Source organism: Protopterus annectens, chromosome 13.part0 (assembly GCF_019279795.1).
Source record: "Protopterus annectens isolate FY-2018-M chromosome 13.part0, PAN1.0, whole genome shotgun sequence".
Classification (NCBI taxonomy): domain Eukaryota; kingdom Metazoa; phylum Chordata; order Ceratodontiformes; family Protopteridae; genus Protopterus; species Protopterus annectens.
The window spans coordinates 756,815,586-756,837,155 of NC_056747.1; the positions used below are offsets into that span (position 1 = coordinate 756,815,586).

General features: G+C 41.9%; 1 protein-coding gene across 1 annotated transcript in view; it reads left to right on the forward strand.

The window, feature by feature from the left end:
- TAOK1 (TAO kinase 1) overlaps nucleotides 1–21,570 on the forward strand; it is a 3,628,992-nt gene that overhangs the window by 3,447,302 nt on the left and 160,120 nt on the right. The window contains exon 20 of the mRNA XM_044054451.1: nucleotides 2,076–2,258. Coding sequence (XP_043910386.1) covers nucleotides 2,076–2,258 — 183 coding nt within the window. The remainder of the gene's footprint in view (nucleotides 1–2,075; nucleotides 2,259–21,570) is intronic.

Genomic DNA, 21,570 nt, shown 5'->3' on the forward strand with positions numbered 1-21,570 from the left:
CACTCATGCAGGCTTGGAGGGTGGATGCCATTTCTTTCTGCTGGGAGAGAAAATGTCTGTATGCCCCCCCCCCCACTCCGATCCTAAAGGTTCTACAAAATATCTAGTGGGACAGACCAAATAATCTTGCTGGTGACTCCATTCTGGCCTGAGCTTCTCTGGTTTACCCCTTCACCTAGCCAGGGGCCATCACTACAAGTTTCCCTTTGAAGTGGACTTTCTTACACAGAAAAAGGGCTGTCTGCTTCATCCCATCTTACAGGCTCTCAACATTGCACTGTGGTTGATGGAATTTCCACCCCCTTTCATGGTATCTATTTTCTAAGGGCATGCATCTGTTGCATTAGGAGGCAAGAAATCCTCCCTCTATAAAGGCTTAAATCTCCAATTGGAAACTGTTTTCTGTGTGGTGGTGTAAAAATAATTAGAACCCCTTTTAGGTGGGATCCCTACAGTTTTGTCCTACTTGTGTGAGCTACTCATTATTGGACTTGCCTTTTCTTCTATGAAGGCACACTTGTCTGCTGTTTCACCCTGCATCCCACTTAATCAAAGTTAAACGGTTTCCAAAGGGAGTCCTTCAATCAAATCCCCCCCTAGGTGGAACTGTTATACCCCGCTGGGATCTCATCTTCCTTTTGGGAAAAAATTACTTTTTCACCATTTGAACCAGTGGCTTCCACATACTTTGTTTTGTACTTGGAAAACTGTTTTACTGGTGACCCTTCTGGCCGAAGGGTTTCTGAGCTTCATGCCCTTATGGCTATCCCTCCTTGCTTTATTTTCCATAAGAATAGGGTCTGTAGGGTCTCTCTTGGGGCTAACCTTTCTTTCATGCCCAAGGTGATCAATGAATGCTCTCTTAATCAGGCTGTACACTTACCTACCTTTTTTCCAAACCCTCAAAATAGAGGTATGAGGCTTCTGCACTCCTTGGATGTGCACAGACAACTAAGATTCTTACTGTTATAAGACTAAAGACATAAGAAAAACCGAATAGCTTTTTGTTTCCTTCCTGGAAGTCAAGTTGTGTATTCTGGTTTCAAAGCATCCAACTTCCAATTGCATCTCAAAATCCATTTTTTCTGTTTATTATTAACATAGCATCTCTCTGTCTTTATCTGTGAAAGTGCAGTTCTCAAGAGTGATATCCTCTGGTGCCTTTTTCAAGGGCATTGACTCCAGAGCCATTCTGAAAATAGCCACCTGGTCCTCTGTCCACACCTTTACCAAACACTACAGAGTAGAAACCTTTTCTAGATCAAGGACTTCTTTTGCCAGGTTTGTACTTGGGTTGATAGACAGCTCTTCTGCCTCCGGTCCAACTTCTTAGCTTTGGGAATCACTCAGTAGTACTGGAATACTGCAATAGTGATCTAAAGGAGGACACAGAACAGGGGTGTAAGAATTTGCTATAACAGTAGATGTCTTACTGATACTGTTGCAGTATTGCATCCTTCCCTCCTTCCTGATCTTTATACACTCAATGTACCGAAGGGTGAGCAGTTCCTTCCTCCCTTCTTTTAGCTGACCTTGTTTTTTTCTTTGCTGTATTACTCAGGCTTTTCCAGAGTGCCATGAGTTTAGATAGTCTGACTATCTTGTGCTCCTACATCAGCTTATGTACCCCTACATCCATGATCTTAAGTCATGGGCCAGTATTACGAGCATATAGGTTTTTGGAGGCTGGACGTCAAGTTACTTCAGCAAGATAATCCCATAATATTAGAATACTGCAACAGTGATCAGCAGGACATCTGCACTTCAGTCCTTTCATAACTGTACTTGACATATTACCAAAGGGCCTTTTCAGAAATCTTATGTAGTAAATGTGTGCCTGTTTGTGCTTTTCTGATGCAAGACCATATTATGTACTTTGTGACTGACTTACGTGAATAAAGACTTTCACTTTACTCATGACATAAGATCAGGACCTCACAACAGTTTTGGAGTTTTTTGGACGTTGACATCTAAAATGTAAGTCATTGTTGGAAATTCAGATTTGAAACCTTTTAGATTTAAAATGTGTGTTCTGTTGTGTAAATATTTTCTATTTTGTGTCCTTCCTTTTCCAGCTGCGCTTGGATGAAGCACAGGAGGCAGAGTGCCAGGTGCTGAAGATGCAGCTACAGCAGGAACTGGAGCTGCTGAATGCCTACCAGAGTAAGATCAAGATGCAAGCTGAAGCACAGCATGAACGAGAGCTTCGGGACCTAGAGCAGCGAGTCTCCCTCCGCAGAGCCCTGCTAGAGCAAAAGGTATTGTGTGTCACTTTACAGAGAAGTATGAGTGATTTAAAGCTCAAATGAGAATAGAATTGCTGCTATAAAGTAACCAATAAGTCTAGACGTGCATGTTTACATTCTTTTGCCTTTGTCCAGGGTACACACTTGGCTTTCAACAAACATATGTTAGAGAACTGCAGTTCAGCTGTATTCTAAAGATAGATATCAGCAGGGTTGTCAGATTTGTAAAGGGACAGGTAGTAACCAAAGAACAAAGTGAAGACAAAAATAAAAAAGGTATTTAATGCAGAACATCAGGCACTTTCGCTTTAAACAGAAGTAGCTTCTTTTTGCGATTTTTGATTGGCACGTATGCCGGTATACGGGCCAATAAAAATTTGCACAGCGGATCCTCTTCTGTTCATTGCAGAACATCAGGCACTTGGCCTGTATACCGGCATACAGGCCAATCAAATAAAACAAAGTGGAGGCTGTTTCGCCGGAATTTTAACTGGCAGTGCGGGACTCTGGATTGGGCTGCTGATCCCGGGACAGTCCCGCTCAAATAGGGACATCTGGCAACCCTGGCTATTAGCCACTTTTTACATTCTTTGACATTCCATCAAGAGCAGTTTTCACTCTTTGTCCTGAAGTGTTTGTATTCAGACCAGAATTGTTGAAACACTGTGGAAGTAGTTTGCATTTTATAAAGCAAAGGATGTAGTGTTTGATGGTACTGATCCAAATTAAAGGTATGATCAGATAATGCAGGTACTGTTCAATAGCCAACACCATCATCTTGTTTTTTCTTTCTGTTTTTTTCTTGTGCTTGTGGCTCAATGTTCACCAGTCTTCAGTGTTTCTGCTTATAGCTCTGGGACTATTAGTAGTGTTGTATAAAGAAAGCATAATACTTTGAAAGGACAGTTCCATTCTCCCATCTCCTGTAACTCATTTCAGTGGTAACAACACATTGATTGCTTGTTATTTCAGCAGTTTCCAGTTGTGGGCAACATCAGACAGTTAATATCCCATCATATTTTTAACTGAAAGCTTTTGTGTAGGAAATTATCTCCGTCATCTCTGAATTCAAATGTGTCTCGCTAGTCCATTATGGATAATAGTCACTTTCCAAAATACGTAGTCTAGGAAGCCCAACAATTGCCAAATAATGAAACACAGAAAATTATTCCAAGATGAAATAAGTGTCACGTTCCAACTGGTTAAAATCTTATTTAATCTAATTTACAAAAAGTACAGGTTGAGCGCTTTCATTTACTGTCCGTAGATTTTATCAGAACACTCATCTATTGTGTCATTCCCTTTTATACTAGTAAATTCCCGCCCCTAGTAAAAACAGTTAAATAATTACTGTAGACTGTGAATATTTTAAAAGAACATACACACAAAAAATATGTTTGTGCAAAAATTACATGTATTCCAAGAGACATATAAAAATCAAATACATTCATTCTTTCTATAACAACTATATATCCTGTTGTTGTTATAAACTAAAAACTGTTGTAATGCTCATACGACGTGAATAAAATTAAATAACTAATGCTCCAAAATAAATTAGTTCTAGTGACAGCTCTAAAATATATGCTTCCATAGATTTCATCTTTGCATAAGTACTGAATCTAAGTCTTACATATGATGGTGTATGATTACTCAATCGTAATGTATAGTGACCGGCATTGTCTATTATTCAGGTTCTACAAAATTTTTTACCAGCTGGTGTATACATGTATAAAATTGGTACTGCAGATGTAGTGTAGTAAAGAAAATTGAATTAAACTATACCTTGATAAGGGGATTAGTGGGTATATATTCATTTAATCCTGGGGAGGCTTGCCGCATTCAACCGTATTTGCCATTTGATTTCTTTTTCCCCCTAATATGGCTTTGATATTACCCCCTCTTGGGTTGCTCCAAACAACTTCCAATTAGCAAACTTAAAAGTCTTACATCTGTTACTATCTTCTAGATGTCTATATAGAGCGTTGTTTTTGTCCTTTCTTTTGATACAGTAAAGATGGTCATATATCCAATTTTTCAATCTTCTGTTTTCCCAACATAATAACTAGGACATGAGATACATTTCCCCAAATATATAGCATGTTGGGTCTGACAGTTCCCTCTCTTAAATTTAATTTTACTCCTGATTCCATTCTCCAAACACATCTGTTTGTCTTCCATGATGGCATGCCATTGGTTACAATGCCGACATTTTGTAGTTCCTTCCAATTTCTCAATTGAGGTATCTCATATTTGATGTTCTAGATTCAATCATCCTTTTGATGTTCACCCCTGCTTTGTACACAAATGTGGGTTTGTCTCCAAGTCTGCTATACACTGCTTCATCGCTGGTTAATATATTCCAATTCTGTTGTATAATGTTCTTAATTTCACCTACTAATGGACTAAACTCCAATATATAAGCCCTATGAAGTCCTATAATATCTGACTGGTTATCCTTTATACCCTGGGTGTTGGTGGTATGACCCAGGAGGGGAACATATTTCTACCCCCACTCTCTGGTCACATAACCTGTGATGTCATTGATTAAGTTGTCAGGGTATCCCCTTTTCTTGAACAGTTCATCAATAAATTTAATTTCCTTGACCATGTCTTCCCGAAGGGTGGTCATTCTGGTTGCCCTAATACACTGCCCTTTGAGGATAGTTCTTTTCTGAGTGTGGGGATGATTATTGGAGTATTCAAGATAAGAGTTACAAAAAGTTTCTTTCCTATGAATTCTGGACTGGAAACTGTACCCATCACTGAAGATATATGTGTCCAACTAGTTAATACCCTTCCTTCTAAAATTTTGAGTAAATTTCAAGTAGGGGCTTGTATGATTTAAATAATCTACAAATTGGACTATAGAATCGTCTGTTCCTTTCCACAACAAAAACATGTCGTCCAAGAATCGGACATAACACACTATATATTCCTTCCAGTGGGTCCCAATAATGAACTCTTCTTCCCAGTCTAATAGCACTAGGTTAGCATAAATATTTATTGTATCAAGAAAACATAATACTTTGAAAGGACAGTTCCATTCTCCCATCTCCTGTAACTCATTTAAATGGTAACAACACATTGATTGCTTGTTGTTTCAGCAGTTTCCAGTTGTGGGCAACATCAGTCAGTTAATATCCCTTCATATTTTTAACTGAAAGCTTTTGTGTAGGAAATTATCTCACTCTTATCTCTGGATTCAAATGTGTCTCGCTAGTCCATTATGGATAATAGTCAGTAGAAGGTAGCCTGCAAGACCAAGTTGTAAAACAAATATTGTATCACAAGTGACTGATCAGGTCAATTAGGAAATAATGTAGTTCTGCACTTCAACATTAGATTGTGGTGAATGGTAAAATAAGTTGCTGTGAATTACAGTTAAAAGGCATAACAAAATTATGCAGTTTAGCAACTTTGAAAAAAAGATTTAAACGAACCATGAAAGATGTTTTAGCAGCTTAAACTTCTCACACAGACCAGATTGTGAAAATGAAACATTGACACCGATTCTACAGACAATCTGAAAAGTCACCGATTAGAAGCAGCTCCATTTTAATTAAATGTAAACACAAAGAATTTGAAATTGACCAGCTTGTCTAAAATTTTATAGGAACAAGGCGTACTTTATGGAACAAAGAATGATCAGTATAGCAACCTAGAGTAGTCCAAATACAGGCTTTACTGTATTCTGGACTTTTGGAAAGTTCCTGTGTTGCCCATTTCCTTTCTTGGATAAAGGGAGGCTTCTTTGTTCACCAGTGGCAGTGGGGAGCTTGGAGCAGCCTATCTATCCCTGGAGGAGTGTTCCCAGCACAAGAATCTGGTAGTCTATTGGCCGTTTTGGGCCAATTTCTAGCTCTTTCAAGTCCCCTTGTATAAAACCCGCTTTGGCGCGGTTTGTGCACTTGTTACTACTCAGCCAAGCTCCTCGTGGTCCTGCAGAGTGGTGCTAGCAGCAGAGAGGCTAAAAGAGCGACTGCTAACCTGATAAAAGTGTTTTTTCCTGCTGCTACCTGGGCGACTGTCTGATCTAGCTAATCTGCAAGTATTTCTGTTTCTTGAATTGTTTTAAACTGTTTAAAGTTGTTTTTGCACCTGCACTTTTAAAGTTTGCCCTGTTTGTTGCATTTACCTGTTGAGGCTACACACTTAAGTGCGCTAGCCTGTGTTACATATTTATTGCACTTTCCTGCTGTTTGTTGCAAAAAAGAAAAAGGAAAAAATTATCCTTGTTTCCCATCTTTCCTGACCTAGATTAGTCCAAATACAGGCTTGGCTGTATTCTGGACTTTTGGAAAGTTCCTGTGTTGCCCATTTCCTTTCTTGGATAAAGGGAGGCTTCTTTGTTCACCATTGGCAGTGGGGAGCTTGGAGCAGCCTATCTATCCCTGGAGGAGTGTTCCCAGCACAAGAATCTGGTAGTTCCTGTGTTGCCCATTTCCTTTCTTGGATAAAGGAAGGCTTCTTTGTTCACCAGTGGCAGTGGGGAGCTTGGAGCAGCCTATCTATCCCTGGAGGAGTGTTCCCAGCACAAGAATCTGGTAGTCTGTTGGCCATTTTGGGCCAGTTTCTAGCTCTTTCAAGTCCCTCTGTATAAAACCCGCTTTAGCGCGGCTTTGTGCATAGCGCAGCATCGCTTAATTGGGTTTAAACCATTCTCGGCTCCACAAAGTCTGCTCTTCACTTTTTCCCTTAGAACTGATCTATTTCTCATGATAAACACCCTATTCCCACTCTAAAACCTGGCATTTGCTCACTAAAGCAATTATATAAGTCGGCACTAAAAAATTAAAAGCACTACACCCTCACAAACTACCCTTGAGTACTTTGTTCCCAATTGGCCCTTTTTTCAATTATAAAGGAATTCCCAATACTATTCTAGCATGTCCAAAGGTCAGTTGTCAATCTCCTCCCCGGTCCAGCTGGTGAATCTGGGAATCTTGAGGCAATGTTACAACTGCCTCATATAAACAGACAGCCCTCTCCTCCTCCCAACAAATTCCAGCACATGTGAGAGATGCAACCCATATAGCCAAACTGGAGGCTAAGCTCTCTCAACTCAGTACTGGCATAACCAGTCAGGAGGAGAAGGAAACCACACTCACTACAATTCCAGTCTCACATAGACCTACCACGACAGCAAACCAAACACATAAACACACAAAAACATACTCAGAGGCTCTAAATAAAAATCTGCATAAGCAGCAGAGACCTCCAAAGCAGACACCCAAGCAACCGCTACCCCAAAACAAAACACGTGCAACACATAGCTCACAAAGCCAGTGTGCCGAACAGTCACAGACCTTAAGGCTAAACAACACACCTGATACACTTGTAATAGGTGACTCTATCGTCAGGCACACTGACGTCCCGCTCACCAGGCTGAACAAGGAGTGGGCGCTAGGATCCGCCACATAACACAAGCACTCAGGTCACTCCAAGGCAAGTACAAATATGACTCAGTCATTGTCCATGCTGGTGTGAATGACCTGAGACGTACCTCCCTGGACTACATGAAAAGAGACATAGAGGAGCTCTCTGAGCATGTAGCCCAGGCCGGTATGACCCTGACCTTGAGTAGCATCTTACCCTCACCAAGAATGATGCCACAATATGAAGACAAGATGATCAATTTCAACAATTGGCTTAAGTATTGGTGTCATTCAAAGGGGATCCAATGCCTGTCTACCTGGGATGACATACTCGACAAGCCATGATGCTTCGCTAGGGACGGCTTGCACCTGTCACCCATGGGCTTTCGGATATTGGCAAAGGCTCTTGCCACCCCCATATTGCCTTTTTTAGGCAAGGATCAAAAGACAAACCCACCTCCATAGGTATCAGAAGGGATAAGAAACTCATGCTACTGAACGCCAGAAGTCTAAACCTCAAGATGGACGCACTCGAAACTCTCCTTAGCATGGAGAACATCGATATCTGTGCAGTAACAGATACCTGGTTCAAGGCTCCCGAGAGCACCCCAGCACTACCAGGTTATACCTCGTACCATGTTTTTCGGCCCCAAAGCTAGGACCAAACCACAAAAGGAGGGGGAGTATCAATATTCGTCAAAGATACCCACACCTCCAGGTTGGTGGCACAGCACGAAGCATCAGAGACTATCCATGTGCAACTAACAGTGGGTAAAACTGCCTTCCAGTTTATAGCTTGCTACAGACCATCCTCCCAAACCCAGGAACCCCACTCGGCCTTCCTGAGAACACTGGAAAATATGAAGATCTCTCCAAACACCATTATATTGGGCGACTTCAACTACCCTAACATAGACTGGGAGCATTACTCTAGCTCCAACACCCTAGCCCAAAGGTTCCTAGAATTTATAAACTCAAATGCTATGGAACAACTTGTTGCCACTCCCACAAGAGGGGAAAACATACTGGTCCTAATCATCACCAACATGGGGACTGTATGCTCCAGACTAGAAGTGTATCCCTCACTGGTAAGATCAGACCATAAACTAATCTCACTAGATATTCACATCCCGACCCCAGCCCCTGCCCAGAAAACCACAGTGAAAAACTTTTCTAAAGCAAATTTCACATTCCTCAAAACCGAGGTGGAATCCTTCAAAGCCCCCGGGCCTGTGGAAAATACGGCCCAGACCGCAGAATCCTTTATAAACGCATTCTATGGACACCTTCAGGAATGCATGGATCATGCAATCCCAAATAAAACCAAGACCCAATCCTCCAAAGTTAGGCGTCCTGTCTGGTGGACTCCAGCCATAAACAAACTATACAATAGAAGGAGGAAGCTACTACATGATAGAGCAAAATCCCAAAAAGGGAAGGCATCTCTGATCAGTATTAGCAAAAAACTACGGGCACTCATAAAATCATCTAAGGCCAGCTTCGAGAGAAGAATTGCACAGGACACTAAGGATAATCACAAGGCTTTCTTTAGTTATGTTAGGAACCTGGGAGGGAATTCCCAGATATGCTCAGAATTGGTCCAAAATGACAAAAAATGCACTAAACCCACAGACATTGCCAACATCCTAACTGACAGGTTCAGTGCAGACTTCTCCCCCCCCTTCCCCACCAAAAGGGCAAATATCTATCCCAGCAGAGTGCTGCCCCCCTGACATCTCAGATGCTCAGGTAAGAGCCACCCTCTCCAAAGCAAAAAACACAGCATTAATGGGACCAGACGGTGTCCTGGGCTGCGTCCTACATGAACTCCAAGAAGAACTAAACCCAAACATAAAACTACTGTTCAATCTCAGCCTTACTACAAGATATGTACCCAAAGAGTGGCGTACAGCAACAGTGGTCCCTCTCCACAAAGGTGGTGCCTCAACGGATCCTGGAAACTATCGCCCCATAATCTTGACTAGCTTGGTCTGCAAAGCTATGGAAAGTATCATCATGGACCTCATAAATAAAGATATTAGGGACCTACAGACACTGGATCCTACCCAGTTCGGCTTTGTAAGGGCAGATCCTGCTTCTTAAACCTGGTCGATTTCTTTGAAACAGTCACCAAGGTGATTGACGAGGGGAAGGTGGTCCACACAGCCTACCTGGACCTTGCAAAAGCCTTTGATACAATACCCCACTCGGGCATCATAGATAAGCTCACCAGCTTAAATATAAACCCCTATGTCACTAGATGGGTTGCAAACTGGCTCAAGGACAGAACCCACATGGTTAGAATTGCTGGAGCCATTTCAGACTCCAAACCAGTTACAAGTGGCGTCCCACAAGGCTCAGTCCTGAGACCTCTCTTGTTCGGTATATATTTCTTGGAGGTACAGGCTAACACGGAAGGACTGTGGCTGACCAAGTTCGCAGATTTCTGCAAGCTGGGCGCCATAATCGACTCTCCAGCTAACACAAGCATCCTACAAAAGGGCCTCATAGAAACAGACAACTGGTGCCAGAGCCATGGCCTCAAGCTAAACGCCAAAAAGTGTATAGTCATAAAAGTGCCCACAAATTACCACATAGGTGGTAATCCATTAAGTACGGAAGAAGTAATTAGGGACCTGGGGACCCAAGTTGATAGCAATCTCTCATTTGACAACCACGTGGCCAAAGTGGATAGAAAAACATTTTATATAGCCCACCTAATCATGAAGGGATTCACATCTAGATCAGGGGAGGTCATCGTGCCTCTTTACTCATCCCTCATCAGGCCCATAATTGAGTACAATGCCCCTTTTGGGATGTACCTTACCAGACACTTGCAGCAACTGGAAAGACCCCAAAAGTACCTCACCAAGAGGATCAAAGGGCTCAAACAGATGCCATATGCTGCCTGGTTAAAGAAACTCCAGCTCTACTCAGTGGCATACCGCCTGCTCAGAGGCGATCTGTGCCTGACGTATAAAGCCATGTCCAACCCGGAATTAATGGGCATGCTGCACCTCAGAAAATCCAAATCCCATCGAGCTACGCGCTCGAGAGACTTGAACCTCAGCACTGAAATAAATAGGACATGCTGGAGGGACAGATTCATAACCCAGAGGCTCCCTTCACTCTGGAATAAAATCCCAGTCCAGGTTAGGCAGAGTCCCTCATTGACTCTCTTCAAGGGGAATCTTGATGAGTGGATGGGAGATAGTCGGTTTACCCCGGGTATCACTTCTGTGTCACTGTTAGACAGAGGCGCACAGTATACTAACCTCGAAAAAGGGCATAGCAGAATTCATTTAAAATGGGTGGCGAAAGCCAAACACACTCTGGCTAGGCTTATAAATGCCCTAGGGCAGATAGCCTAGTATGAACCTATGAACCTCCAAGCCATTTTGGAGTGGAACAAGCATCAAAATTTCACCAACTGACCTTCTGTTCTTGTAAAGAACAACTAGTGGCGATTGTGGCATTTCTTTTAGGTTCTTAATAATTAATGTGTTTTCCTCTTATTGTTCTCATTCTGTTCAAAAAAAAAAAGGGAAAAATAACTTCAAGGTATCTTTCTAGTGATATGCAGAAATGTTGCACGAATACTGTATCTTTTCAGGCTTTTTGGCTAATTATCACAGCTAAGAACAAATCTGATTTCTATAACCAAAGTTTCTAGTTTTCTGCTAAATTTCCATGAAGTACGAAGATTCTTGGTGACTGTAACATTTTCCACTGTAAGTAATGATTTCCTTCTATTCTACTGTTCCTTCATCCTTCACCATCTGACACTGCCCCAATGAGTGAAGCCTGTGTTAATCCCATTTAAGGTATGGATGCGAGTGATTCCTCTTCTAAGTGTGATTTCTGTAGTAGTCCCATCATTAGAACTTATAAATGTATATTGTTTTTACGATGTACTGCATGTTGTTATGAGTTCTGTGATTCTCCTTAACTGATATATTATTTGGAGTTGTTACTATGCACTGCTTGATATTCGTGGATTATGTTTTGCTTGTTTCTTCTTGATAAATGTATGTATGTAATCAGAAGCTTTTCTCCCCGGGCCTCTGCTGAAAATGGACCTGCCCAGTCGGACTTTCCCAGTAAACAAATGTAAAAATAAACAAATGCTGTTGTAGTATTTTTTGGATAAGGGATTCCCTGCTGTGGGCGGGCCAGCTTCCGGACAGTATACCAAAGCCTTTTACTACCTAAGGTACACAGTACATCGCACACGTGCTGCTCACGTACATAGGGCATAAAAACAACGTCTGGATGCATCATTCTTAGAGCATCTCTGCTGCCAAGCCAAACACCGTTTTTGATAGTCTTTTTGCCCGAGTTGTTTGCTGGTGTATCAAGCCATTCAGGTAAGTGCCTCGTTGCATTTTCTTACCTTACTCACTGGTGTTTTTTGCTGTAGGTTTTTTTTCATGTCATCCAGAACATGTAAGTGCCAGTGTGGGAGACAAATTCCACATAATGATGGTCACAAGCATTGCTTGTTTTGCTTAGGGCCTACTCATGACCACAAAACATGGAAGTATTTTCAGGCCTTTGTGCCTGAAACTTTACATAGTCGTCTGTCTTCTCTTGCTATTTATTTGGAAAGTCAGTGTCTCAAAGTTTTAGCAAAAGATGCTATGGAGGGTGCTTCTAGGCCTGACGTTGAGTCTTCACTGAAGAGAAAGGCCGAAAAACCAAGGTCGGACTCTCCCTCTGCACCTGCTACATCGGACATCTCTCTAGAGGCTGATGAAAACATGGAGGTTCACCCAGTTCTGGGGTTGGATTCTCTGGCTGGAACTGCTTTGAAGGCTGCCATAGATCCAATTACAGGCATGTCCACAGAGGCTTTGCAGACATCTGTTTCGAACAGTCAGGGTTAATCAAAACTTATAATAACTGAAGGGCCTATGGGATTCCTCAAATTCTAGTGAAGAAGAAAGTTCATACGACAGTAGTGGAGTGTAGGCCGATGTCTGATCCTTCTACTTTTCATAAGGCTGACATACAGTTAAAGCAAAAAAAGCATCTTTCTTCTCACAGGGACCCTCAAAGTGAGTGGCAGAATTTCACCCAGGGCTCATTTAAAGCCCTTTTGGCTCTTAAGCCTCCTTCAGGGGTCTCTGTTCCTGCTTCTCTTGGGGCATTCTTCCTCTCACAAGAGGCCAAGGGAGCAGGATTGTTCTGATGAAGAGGTTTCTTCAGATGAGGAATTCTTGGCCTATTTCACCGAAATCCCATCACCTTTAGAATATGCTGTCATGCTCTTTCAACTCTACTTGCCAAATACCAATCCAGCAGGCAACTAAGATCTGAAAATCATCTACTTCTAGAAGTAGAAAAGCCCACCTTACCAGCTGGTCAACTGCTCTACTCTTTCAACATCGCCAAACTATGGAACTCACTCCCTCCTCCTATAATTCTATAATATTTTATTGTGGGAAGAAATATCCAGGGAATTGTTATGGCTAGGCTTGTATAGGCCCTAGGGCCGATAGTCTAGTACCAACCTATGAACCTATAAGAAACATGGACAGAGCCACCACCTTCAAACAAATATTGAAAAATCATCTCAACTCTTCCTGGCGGTGTACCTGCTGTATAACCTAACCTCTTCCTTCTCCTTATATTATAACTAAATTTCTATGCTTTTTACTACTGGTGACTGATGATACTTTCTCCATCGTTATATATTTTTTCTTTCATCACTTGTTGATACTGGTGCAATAATGCTGATTAATTTATCTCTGTTTTTAACCACTCTGAATTAATCTGGTAACCAACTAAATTCCTGTTATGTATATATTCTGTATATGTTACTGTAATCAAACCAACTAAATTCCTGACGTATGTATATATTCTGCATATATTACTGTAACCACTATGTGTAACACAATTTCTACTTCTGTACCAGTTAATGTTTAATTTTTTTTCTGCATCTATGTTTTTGTCGGAGCTTTTCTCCCCGGGCCTCCACCAAAAATGGGCTCTTTTAGGCCCAGTGAACTTTCCTGGTAAACAGATGCAATAAATAAATAATACTTCATCTGAAGAGGATTCTACTAGTCCAGACTCTCCTATTGAGGTGATTACTGTTGGGGATACTGTTGCTAAGATGAGGGAGCTTTAAATGGAATTGTTCCCAAGTTTCAGATGTACAAGAGATATGAGCACCTACAAATTAAGTCTTCTTCACCTTCTGCTGTCCCTCCTGTTTTACCTGCTTTACTGGATGCCTTTTCCTCAGCATCTCGGTCCCCTGCTCCTAAGAAGCTTTACCATTTCTACAAAATGCCTGATTGCAAATTTCTGTGCAAGTGCCCATCTGATGACCATTCGGTGGTCTCTGTGGCTTCAGATAAGCCGTCTAAATTACTGTCAACTACTAAACTACTTTCCTCTGATAAGGAAAGCAGGGCAGTGGAAAGACTGGGAAAGAGGGTCTATACTTCTGCTACTCTTGCCTTTCATGCTATTAATTACCAAACCTGTATGACTAGATATGTTTTGGTCTTCCTGTCCCAGGCTTTTGAAACTATTTCTGATCCACCAGAATCTGAGGGGAAAATTTCTGGCTTTCTTTTGTTAGGGGCTTTTTGTCAGGTGGCTTGCCATTCCATTAAGCGCAGCTGTGATGCAGCGGAAGCATCATCTAGGGCCACTGCTTCAGGATCTGTATTGAAGAGGTGTTCCTGGCTCAGACTTCAGCCTCTGCCAGATGACATAAAACCTAAATTGCTGGATGCTTCTCTAGACAACAATGGCTTGTTTGGTACTGCTGCTGCTGACTTGTTCAAGTCTTTGCAGGAGAAAGGACTTGAAACATCTTTTGGTGTCACCTGTGCCAAAGTTTCAAAGGAATTACCCTTCCAAGCGAGCTTTTGTTCAGAGACAGTCCCATCCTCCTCCTAAAAGTAAGAAAAGTGGATGGAGGCCACCTCCACCTGAGACTACTCGCGCTTCTTCTGCACAGAAGCATCCCTTTCCTGGCAAACCAGGTAGTATCTGACTGTCACTCATCTCACAACCTCATTCTTTTCTCACTTCATCTCTCTCTGTCTCTTCCAGTTTGGTCAAACATTATTCAAGACTCATGGGTTCTTTCAGTAATTCAAAAAGGATATTTCATGGTTACATTTGTTCACAGAGGTACTTCAAGAATTGTTACATCAGAGAACTATTCAACAGATTCCACAGGATCAACGGGGAAAGGATTTTATTCAATAATGTTTTTGGTTCCCAGAAAGGAGGGTCCTTGGAGACCCATTCTGGGTTTGTCCTCATCTAAACACTTTCCTAAAGGATTCCTTCTTTTCGCATACTGTCTCTACAGATTTTGTTCCCTTTACTTCTTCCGCAGATTTTCGTAGCCTCTCTGGATATCAGGGATGATTACCTTCACAAGTCTATTCATCCCCTTTACAGGAAATGTTGATGTTTCTCTGTTGCCTCTTGGCATTTTCAGTTCTCTGCTTTGCCCTTTGGCCTTTCAGTTTCCCCAAGGGTATTCACCAAATGCCAAGCTCTTGTGATTGCTTTTTACAGGCTTCGAAGCATCCAAGCTTTTCCTTACCCGGACGATCTCTGTTTCAGGCATCCTCTCCAGAGATCTTACTGCAAAATCTTCACTTTGCCATTACTCTCTTGTAAAGTCTGGGGTTCACAATAAACTTCAAAAAGTCATCTGTAACACCTTCTCAAGATCACGTCTTCCTAGGATGCAGGATTCAGACAGTGCCTGTGCTGGTGTGCCGGCCTCTGCCAAAGGACTTGACTCTCATTCCCTTATTTCAAAATCTTATTCATCTGACCTGTCACAGCCAGAGTGTTTCTGAGACTTCTGGAATTTATGGCATCCACCATCCCTGTTTTACCTTTAGCCAAGCTCCACATGAGAAAATTTTGGTGGTTCCTGAAACCAGTCTGGCAACAAATATGTGCATCCTCTAGAATTTGCAGATGTTCTTTGTGTTTCACTGTTGCAGTCAGCACACTTTGGGTTATCTTCCTGCAGGTAGCCCTCAGTCGCCCCCAAGACCAGAGACTTAATATTTCTGTGTCGGTTGCTGTCGCCCCAGGACTGACGTCAGGTCATCAGGGGTATAAAAACAGGCAGCCGACCCGATTACATCAGTCTTTCTTGCCGAGAAGCCCAAAGCAGAAGCAGTTTGCAAGTGCCGATCGGCCGCTACCTGAATTTTCGTTTACGAATTGAATCATCCTGAAGTCTTCTAAAGCTAAGTACCCCATTGGGGATCCTTTTTTCTTGATGTCCTTCAAGAATGCAACTGCAGTCCTGACATATGGGTTGTCCTGCCTCAGGCAGCCCTTCGGTCGGCCGGATTCCAAAGTCTGGGTCCGGCGTCGGCTGATGTCGCCTCTTCCCCGACGTCAGAGCGGCTGGGGTATAAAAGCATCAGCCGACGCCATCTTCTTCAGTCTTTCTTGCCGCGCGGTGCCCGAAGCAGAAGCAGTTCGCAAGTGCCGGTTGGCCAGCTCCTGTGGTTTCAGATCCGAAGTCATCAAAAAGCTAAGTACCCCGTTGGGGAACCTTTTCTTGCCTCAGCCGATGTCGGATAAAACTGCAAAAGTTAATAATTGCTTGTCTTGTGGTAAACAAATACCTCATAAGGACTTCCATTCTTACTGCCTTCCCTGCCTCGGCCCAGACCACGACGTCTCGGCCTGTGCTGCCTGTGCTTGCTTCAATAAGCGCACACTTAGGCGCCGGGCAGAATTTGCTGAAGACTTTTTTGGGGAAAATTATTCCTATATCATGCCGTCGGAACTACCGACAGCACATATTTCAAAAAAAAACGGAAGGACCGGGACCGACTTTCGCGGCCCGCGACTTCCACCGACACCACGCTAAAGCCTACCGCGAGTGCATCGGTCTCTTCGGAGGCGGTAATTCAACCGCTCCAGGCCGACAACACCACTTTACCGCACCCATCAAGGCCTACACACGTGCTAAGGCTGCCAGCCAGGCTAATTCTCACCCTCCTAAATCTTTTTCACAGGGTCCCACTTCTGATAAACAGATCATGACTTTAGCTGCAGATCTAATTTCTTTAATCAGGGGCTCTCAGGCTCATCCAGACAGAGGTTCTCAGCCGCCTTCAGACAAAAGGCCTAGGGTTGAGCAGGCAAATACCCTTTCCTCAGATGAAGCCTCTGGTGAGTCAGGCCATTCAGATTCCCAGGAAGAATCCTTCCCGGCCTACGAGGATTCTGATGCTGATGAATCCATTCCCTCTGCTTCTCCTCCTGAGGATATTTCTTTCGGGGAAATTCTCCACTCCATGAGAGAGCATTTTCAGTGGCAGGGCCAGGATTTCTCCGACTCCAGGAAAAGGCTTCGGACTTTCCTTAAGTTATCCCAGCACAGGCCTTTAGCTATACCCCCAGTGTTAGATGTATTGGATGATGTGTTCTCAGACTCCAGTACTTCTCCTGATTCTCTCTCTCCTGCTCCTGTCAAGCCAGACAGATATTACAGGGTTCCTGAAACTCATAAACATCTCTTTAAGGCCCACTCTGTTGATCTAGAAGCTATTTCTCAGGGGCCCAAAGGAGTGGCCACTTCCACGGCCAAAAATCCTTTGCCCGCAGACAGGGAATCTAGGTCCCTGGAGAGGTGGGTAAAAAAGTTTATACCTCATCCACCCTTGCCATGAGGGCACTTAACTGTCTTTTTCATATGTTTCAGTATCAGGATTTCTTGATGGATGATTTGCAGAAAAAGTTAGCCTCTCCTGAGCCTTTAGATAGAAAGGCCTTTCAGGATTTGGTTCATAATACTCAGCAGGTTAGCAATCATTTTCTTCAGTGTGGTTATGATGCATTGGAAGCTTCATGTAGGGCAGCTGTGACAGGGGCCGTCATACGTAGACATGCTTGGTTGAAAGAACAGACATTGCCAGATCATGTTAAAGTAAAGCTTCTAGATGCACCTCTGGAAAAAGACAAGCTATTTGGTGCTAATGCACAGGGTGTGTTGAAATCAATTGAGGAAAAGGCTAAATCAGTACAAACAGTCAAAGATTTCCTCCAGGTTCAGCCACCAAGGTTCAGTAGGAATTTGCCTTCGAAGAATTAGTCCTTTCCAGACACTGACAAGTTCCAAAGGGGAAAAAACAGGCGTGCCCGAGGTAGAGGGCAATACCGAGGCTCCTACAGGGGCCGCCAATGGCAACCAACTAATCAGAGAAGTGGCGCAGGGACTTCTACTGCTCCACAGGGACAATCACAATGACTTGACTTTGACACCGCCGACCAAGGCTCAAAGAGAAGCACCTTTAGGCGGAAAATTATCCTTATTTTCAAAAAATTGGCACGTTTTTACAAAGGACAAATGGATTTTGGACATAATAGACAAAGGTTACAGGTTCCACTTCAATACCTTACCAACAAGACAAGGCATGCCAAACCTGCCACAAAATCAAAGGGCAGAGGCACTCATACAAGTTTCAAAGCTGCTACAAATCAAAGCAATAGAAAAGGTTCCTCCTCAGGAACAAGGCCAGGGATTCTACTCAAGACTGTTCCTTGTTCCAAGAAAAGAAAAGAAATGGAGACCTATACTGGACTTGTCCGCTCTAAACACTTTTCTCATTGTGCCAAAATTCAAAATGCTGACGTTACAGCAACTTCTTCCCATGCTGGGCAAGGGGTCTTGGCTGGTTACTCTGGACCTCAAGGAGGCATACCTGCATGTCCCAATCAGACACAGCTGCAGAAGATTCCTCAGATTTCTTGCAGGGTCAGAGCATTATCAATTCTCAGCATTGCCTTTTGGCTTATCTACTGTGCCCAGAGTATTCACGAAATGCCTGGCATCAGTAATTGCACATTGCAGACTTCAGGGGATACAAATATACCCTTACCTGGACGACTGCCTTATACAAGCGGACAGCAAGCAAGCCTTGATAAGAAACTTGGACTATGTCATTCACTTAACTGGAACAATAGGAAGCAACCAGGAAACAAACAACGAACACAATATCCACCAAGGAAATTTAATAAAAGCTGAAATAACTCTCTGACGTCTCGGCCAAAGCCTTCAAGGAGAATAAATTGCTTTGAGTAACACAGCAATATATACAAAAGCACTAAAGTAATTATACAATTAATCAATTTGAAAAACACCTTAATAAGATAATGCCTTCCAATTGAGCTCTTCATTTAGCCCAAAAGGAGACATAGTTTTAAATTTTAAAATATACTCAGCTTCTTTTTGAAGTAAAAGAGTTTTCATGCTAACATTATTAAACACAGAAACACAATTTGTTCTAATACTGTCCCTTTCAAACCTTCACTACATTTATTATGAAATTCTGCAAAATGTACTGCTACAGGACTATCCATTTTAAAATTTCTAATATCCCTAACATGTTCTAAAAGTCTAGTTTTAAATGCCCTTTTTGTCTCTCCAATATAAAATTTGTTACAGGGACATTGTAAAGTATATATAACACCAACAGAGTTACAACTAAAAAAACCATGACTATTAAATATGACATTATTAATTAATTCAAAATTAGTTACAATATGCTTGCAAGCTTTACACTTCCCACAAGGGAAAGTTCCAACTCTAACGGGTTCTCTGTACAATTTTAAAGAGGGCATGACAAACCTTGCTTTTACCAAAAAATTTTTTATATTTTTCCCTTTACGATAAGAAAACTTTATATTCAAATTTAGCCATTGTTGCACATTCCTTAAAGAACATAAATAATGCCAAAAGCGGCTGACTATATCAAGTAAATGTTTAGTGAAACAGCCAAATGTGGTTACAAAATAAATACTATCCTTCTCTTCCCTTAAGCTACTATGCCGTATTAAATCCCACCCCACAGAGTTACTATTAATATCATGAATTGACTTTTCAACTGAGGGTTTAACCCCTGTAAGCAATCTAATAAAGCCTTTATTCAAAGTATCTTTACTATAACCTCGGGTTAAAAAAGAATTAACCAAAGAACTAATTTCTTTATGAAAAATATCAGGTCTATTACATAATCTATGAATGCGTAACATTTCACCATAGGGTAGAGCATTAATTATATGAGAAGGATGCCCACTAGTGCCATGTAAATATTGGCATATTCCTTCAAATTTTTTATTAGGACAAGTAACAATATTTTTACCATCAGATATATCTAATACCACATCTAAAAATGGAATAACATGTCCAATATTCAAACCATCAAATTTTATCAAATATTTATTAACATTAATATCATTAAAGAATTTCATAATTTCTTCCTTATTACTATCAACCAGAAATATTAAATCATCCACATACCTAAAATATTTCACAACATGTGTCTGAAAAAATTTATGCTTATAAATAATTTCCAATTCAAACAATCCCATGAACAGATTGGCATACATGGGGGCAAATGAAGCCTCCATAGCTGTACCCTGCAATTGGTGATATAAAACATTATTAAACTCAAACAGATTATGAGTTAAACAAAAATAAACCAATTCAATAATATATTCTGTAGCAGGAAAATCTCCTAAAAAGAATCTAATAGCCTCCAATCCGAACTGATGTTTAATATTCGTGTATAAGCTCTTCACATCTACACTAACCCATAACATATTTTGATTTATTTTAATACGTTTAACTTTATCCAAAAAGTCAAAAACGTCACTTATGTATGAGGGTAACTTCATAACATATGGAGACAAAAAATGGTGTAAAAAAATTCACTTACTACAGGCTTTGGGATACACAGTCAACATTCAAAAATCAAGACTACTGCCATCCCAACAAATAATTTTTCTAGGAGCCAAACTGGACACAAACACACAAATGGCTTTCCTCACAGAAGAAAAACAAGAACAATTGCCAGATTACTTCAAAACCCTAGCAAAGCACACCCACATGACTGCAAGGAAAATCCTGCAGGCCCTGGGTTTCATGGCATCTTGCATTCTTCTGATTCCACTGGCAAGACTACACATGAGAAAACTACAATGGTACCTAAAAAGTTTGTGGTCTCAACACAGCCACAACTTAGAAGCAATTATTCCACTCATTCCATGTCTACAAAAGGAATTTTTGTGGTGGGCACAAGCAAGCTAGCTAAACAAAGGCATGTCTTTCAACAAACCTCAAGCAAGCCAAACCATTACAACAGACGCCTCAGATCATGGATGGGGGGCGCACATGGAGGGCAGATGCATTCAAGGGCAGTGGGTACCCCGAGAATTGCATCTGCACATCAATCAAAAAGAGATGTTGGCAGTGATTCATGCAATCGAGGCCTTCGGAAAATTTCTTCAGCAAGGTCATCTGCTAATAAAGACAGACAACACCACTGTTATGTGGTACATAAACAAACAGGGAGGCACCCATTCTTACCTCCTCTGCAGACTAACAATGACTCTTTGGGAAAAGTCCCTGAAACTGAACATACAGTTGCAATCCCAGTTTGTCCCAGGCAAAGACAATGTTCTGGCGGACAGTCTAAGCAGAAACATTATGGACCCGCACGAATGGATGTTGCATCCAGACATTTTTTCACAAATAACTCATGCATGGGGAAGGCCGGACATAGATCTCTTTGCCTCACACCTCAATCATCATCTGAAGAAGTTCTGCTCAAGGACACACCATCCTCAAGCCTGGAGAATGGATGCTCTCTCCTTCAGCTGGAATTCTCTAACAAGCTATGCATTTCCATCTCTACCATTAATGGCCAAGGTGTTACTAAAGATCAAAGCAGAACAACCGAAAGGCATTTTGATAGCTCCAGACAGGCCAAGACAGCACTGGTATCCATTACTAAGGAGCATAACTCGCACCAAGCCGTGGCTCCTGCCTCAATGGCCTCTGCTTATAACTCAGCACAGTTACAGGGCTGTTCATCCCAACCTGCAAACATTGCAACTGACAGCTTGGAGGGTTCCATGACTTCTCCCCATATCTCTCA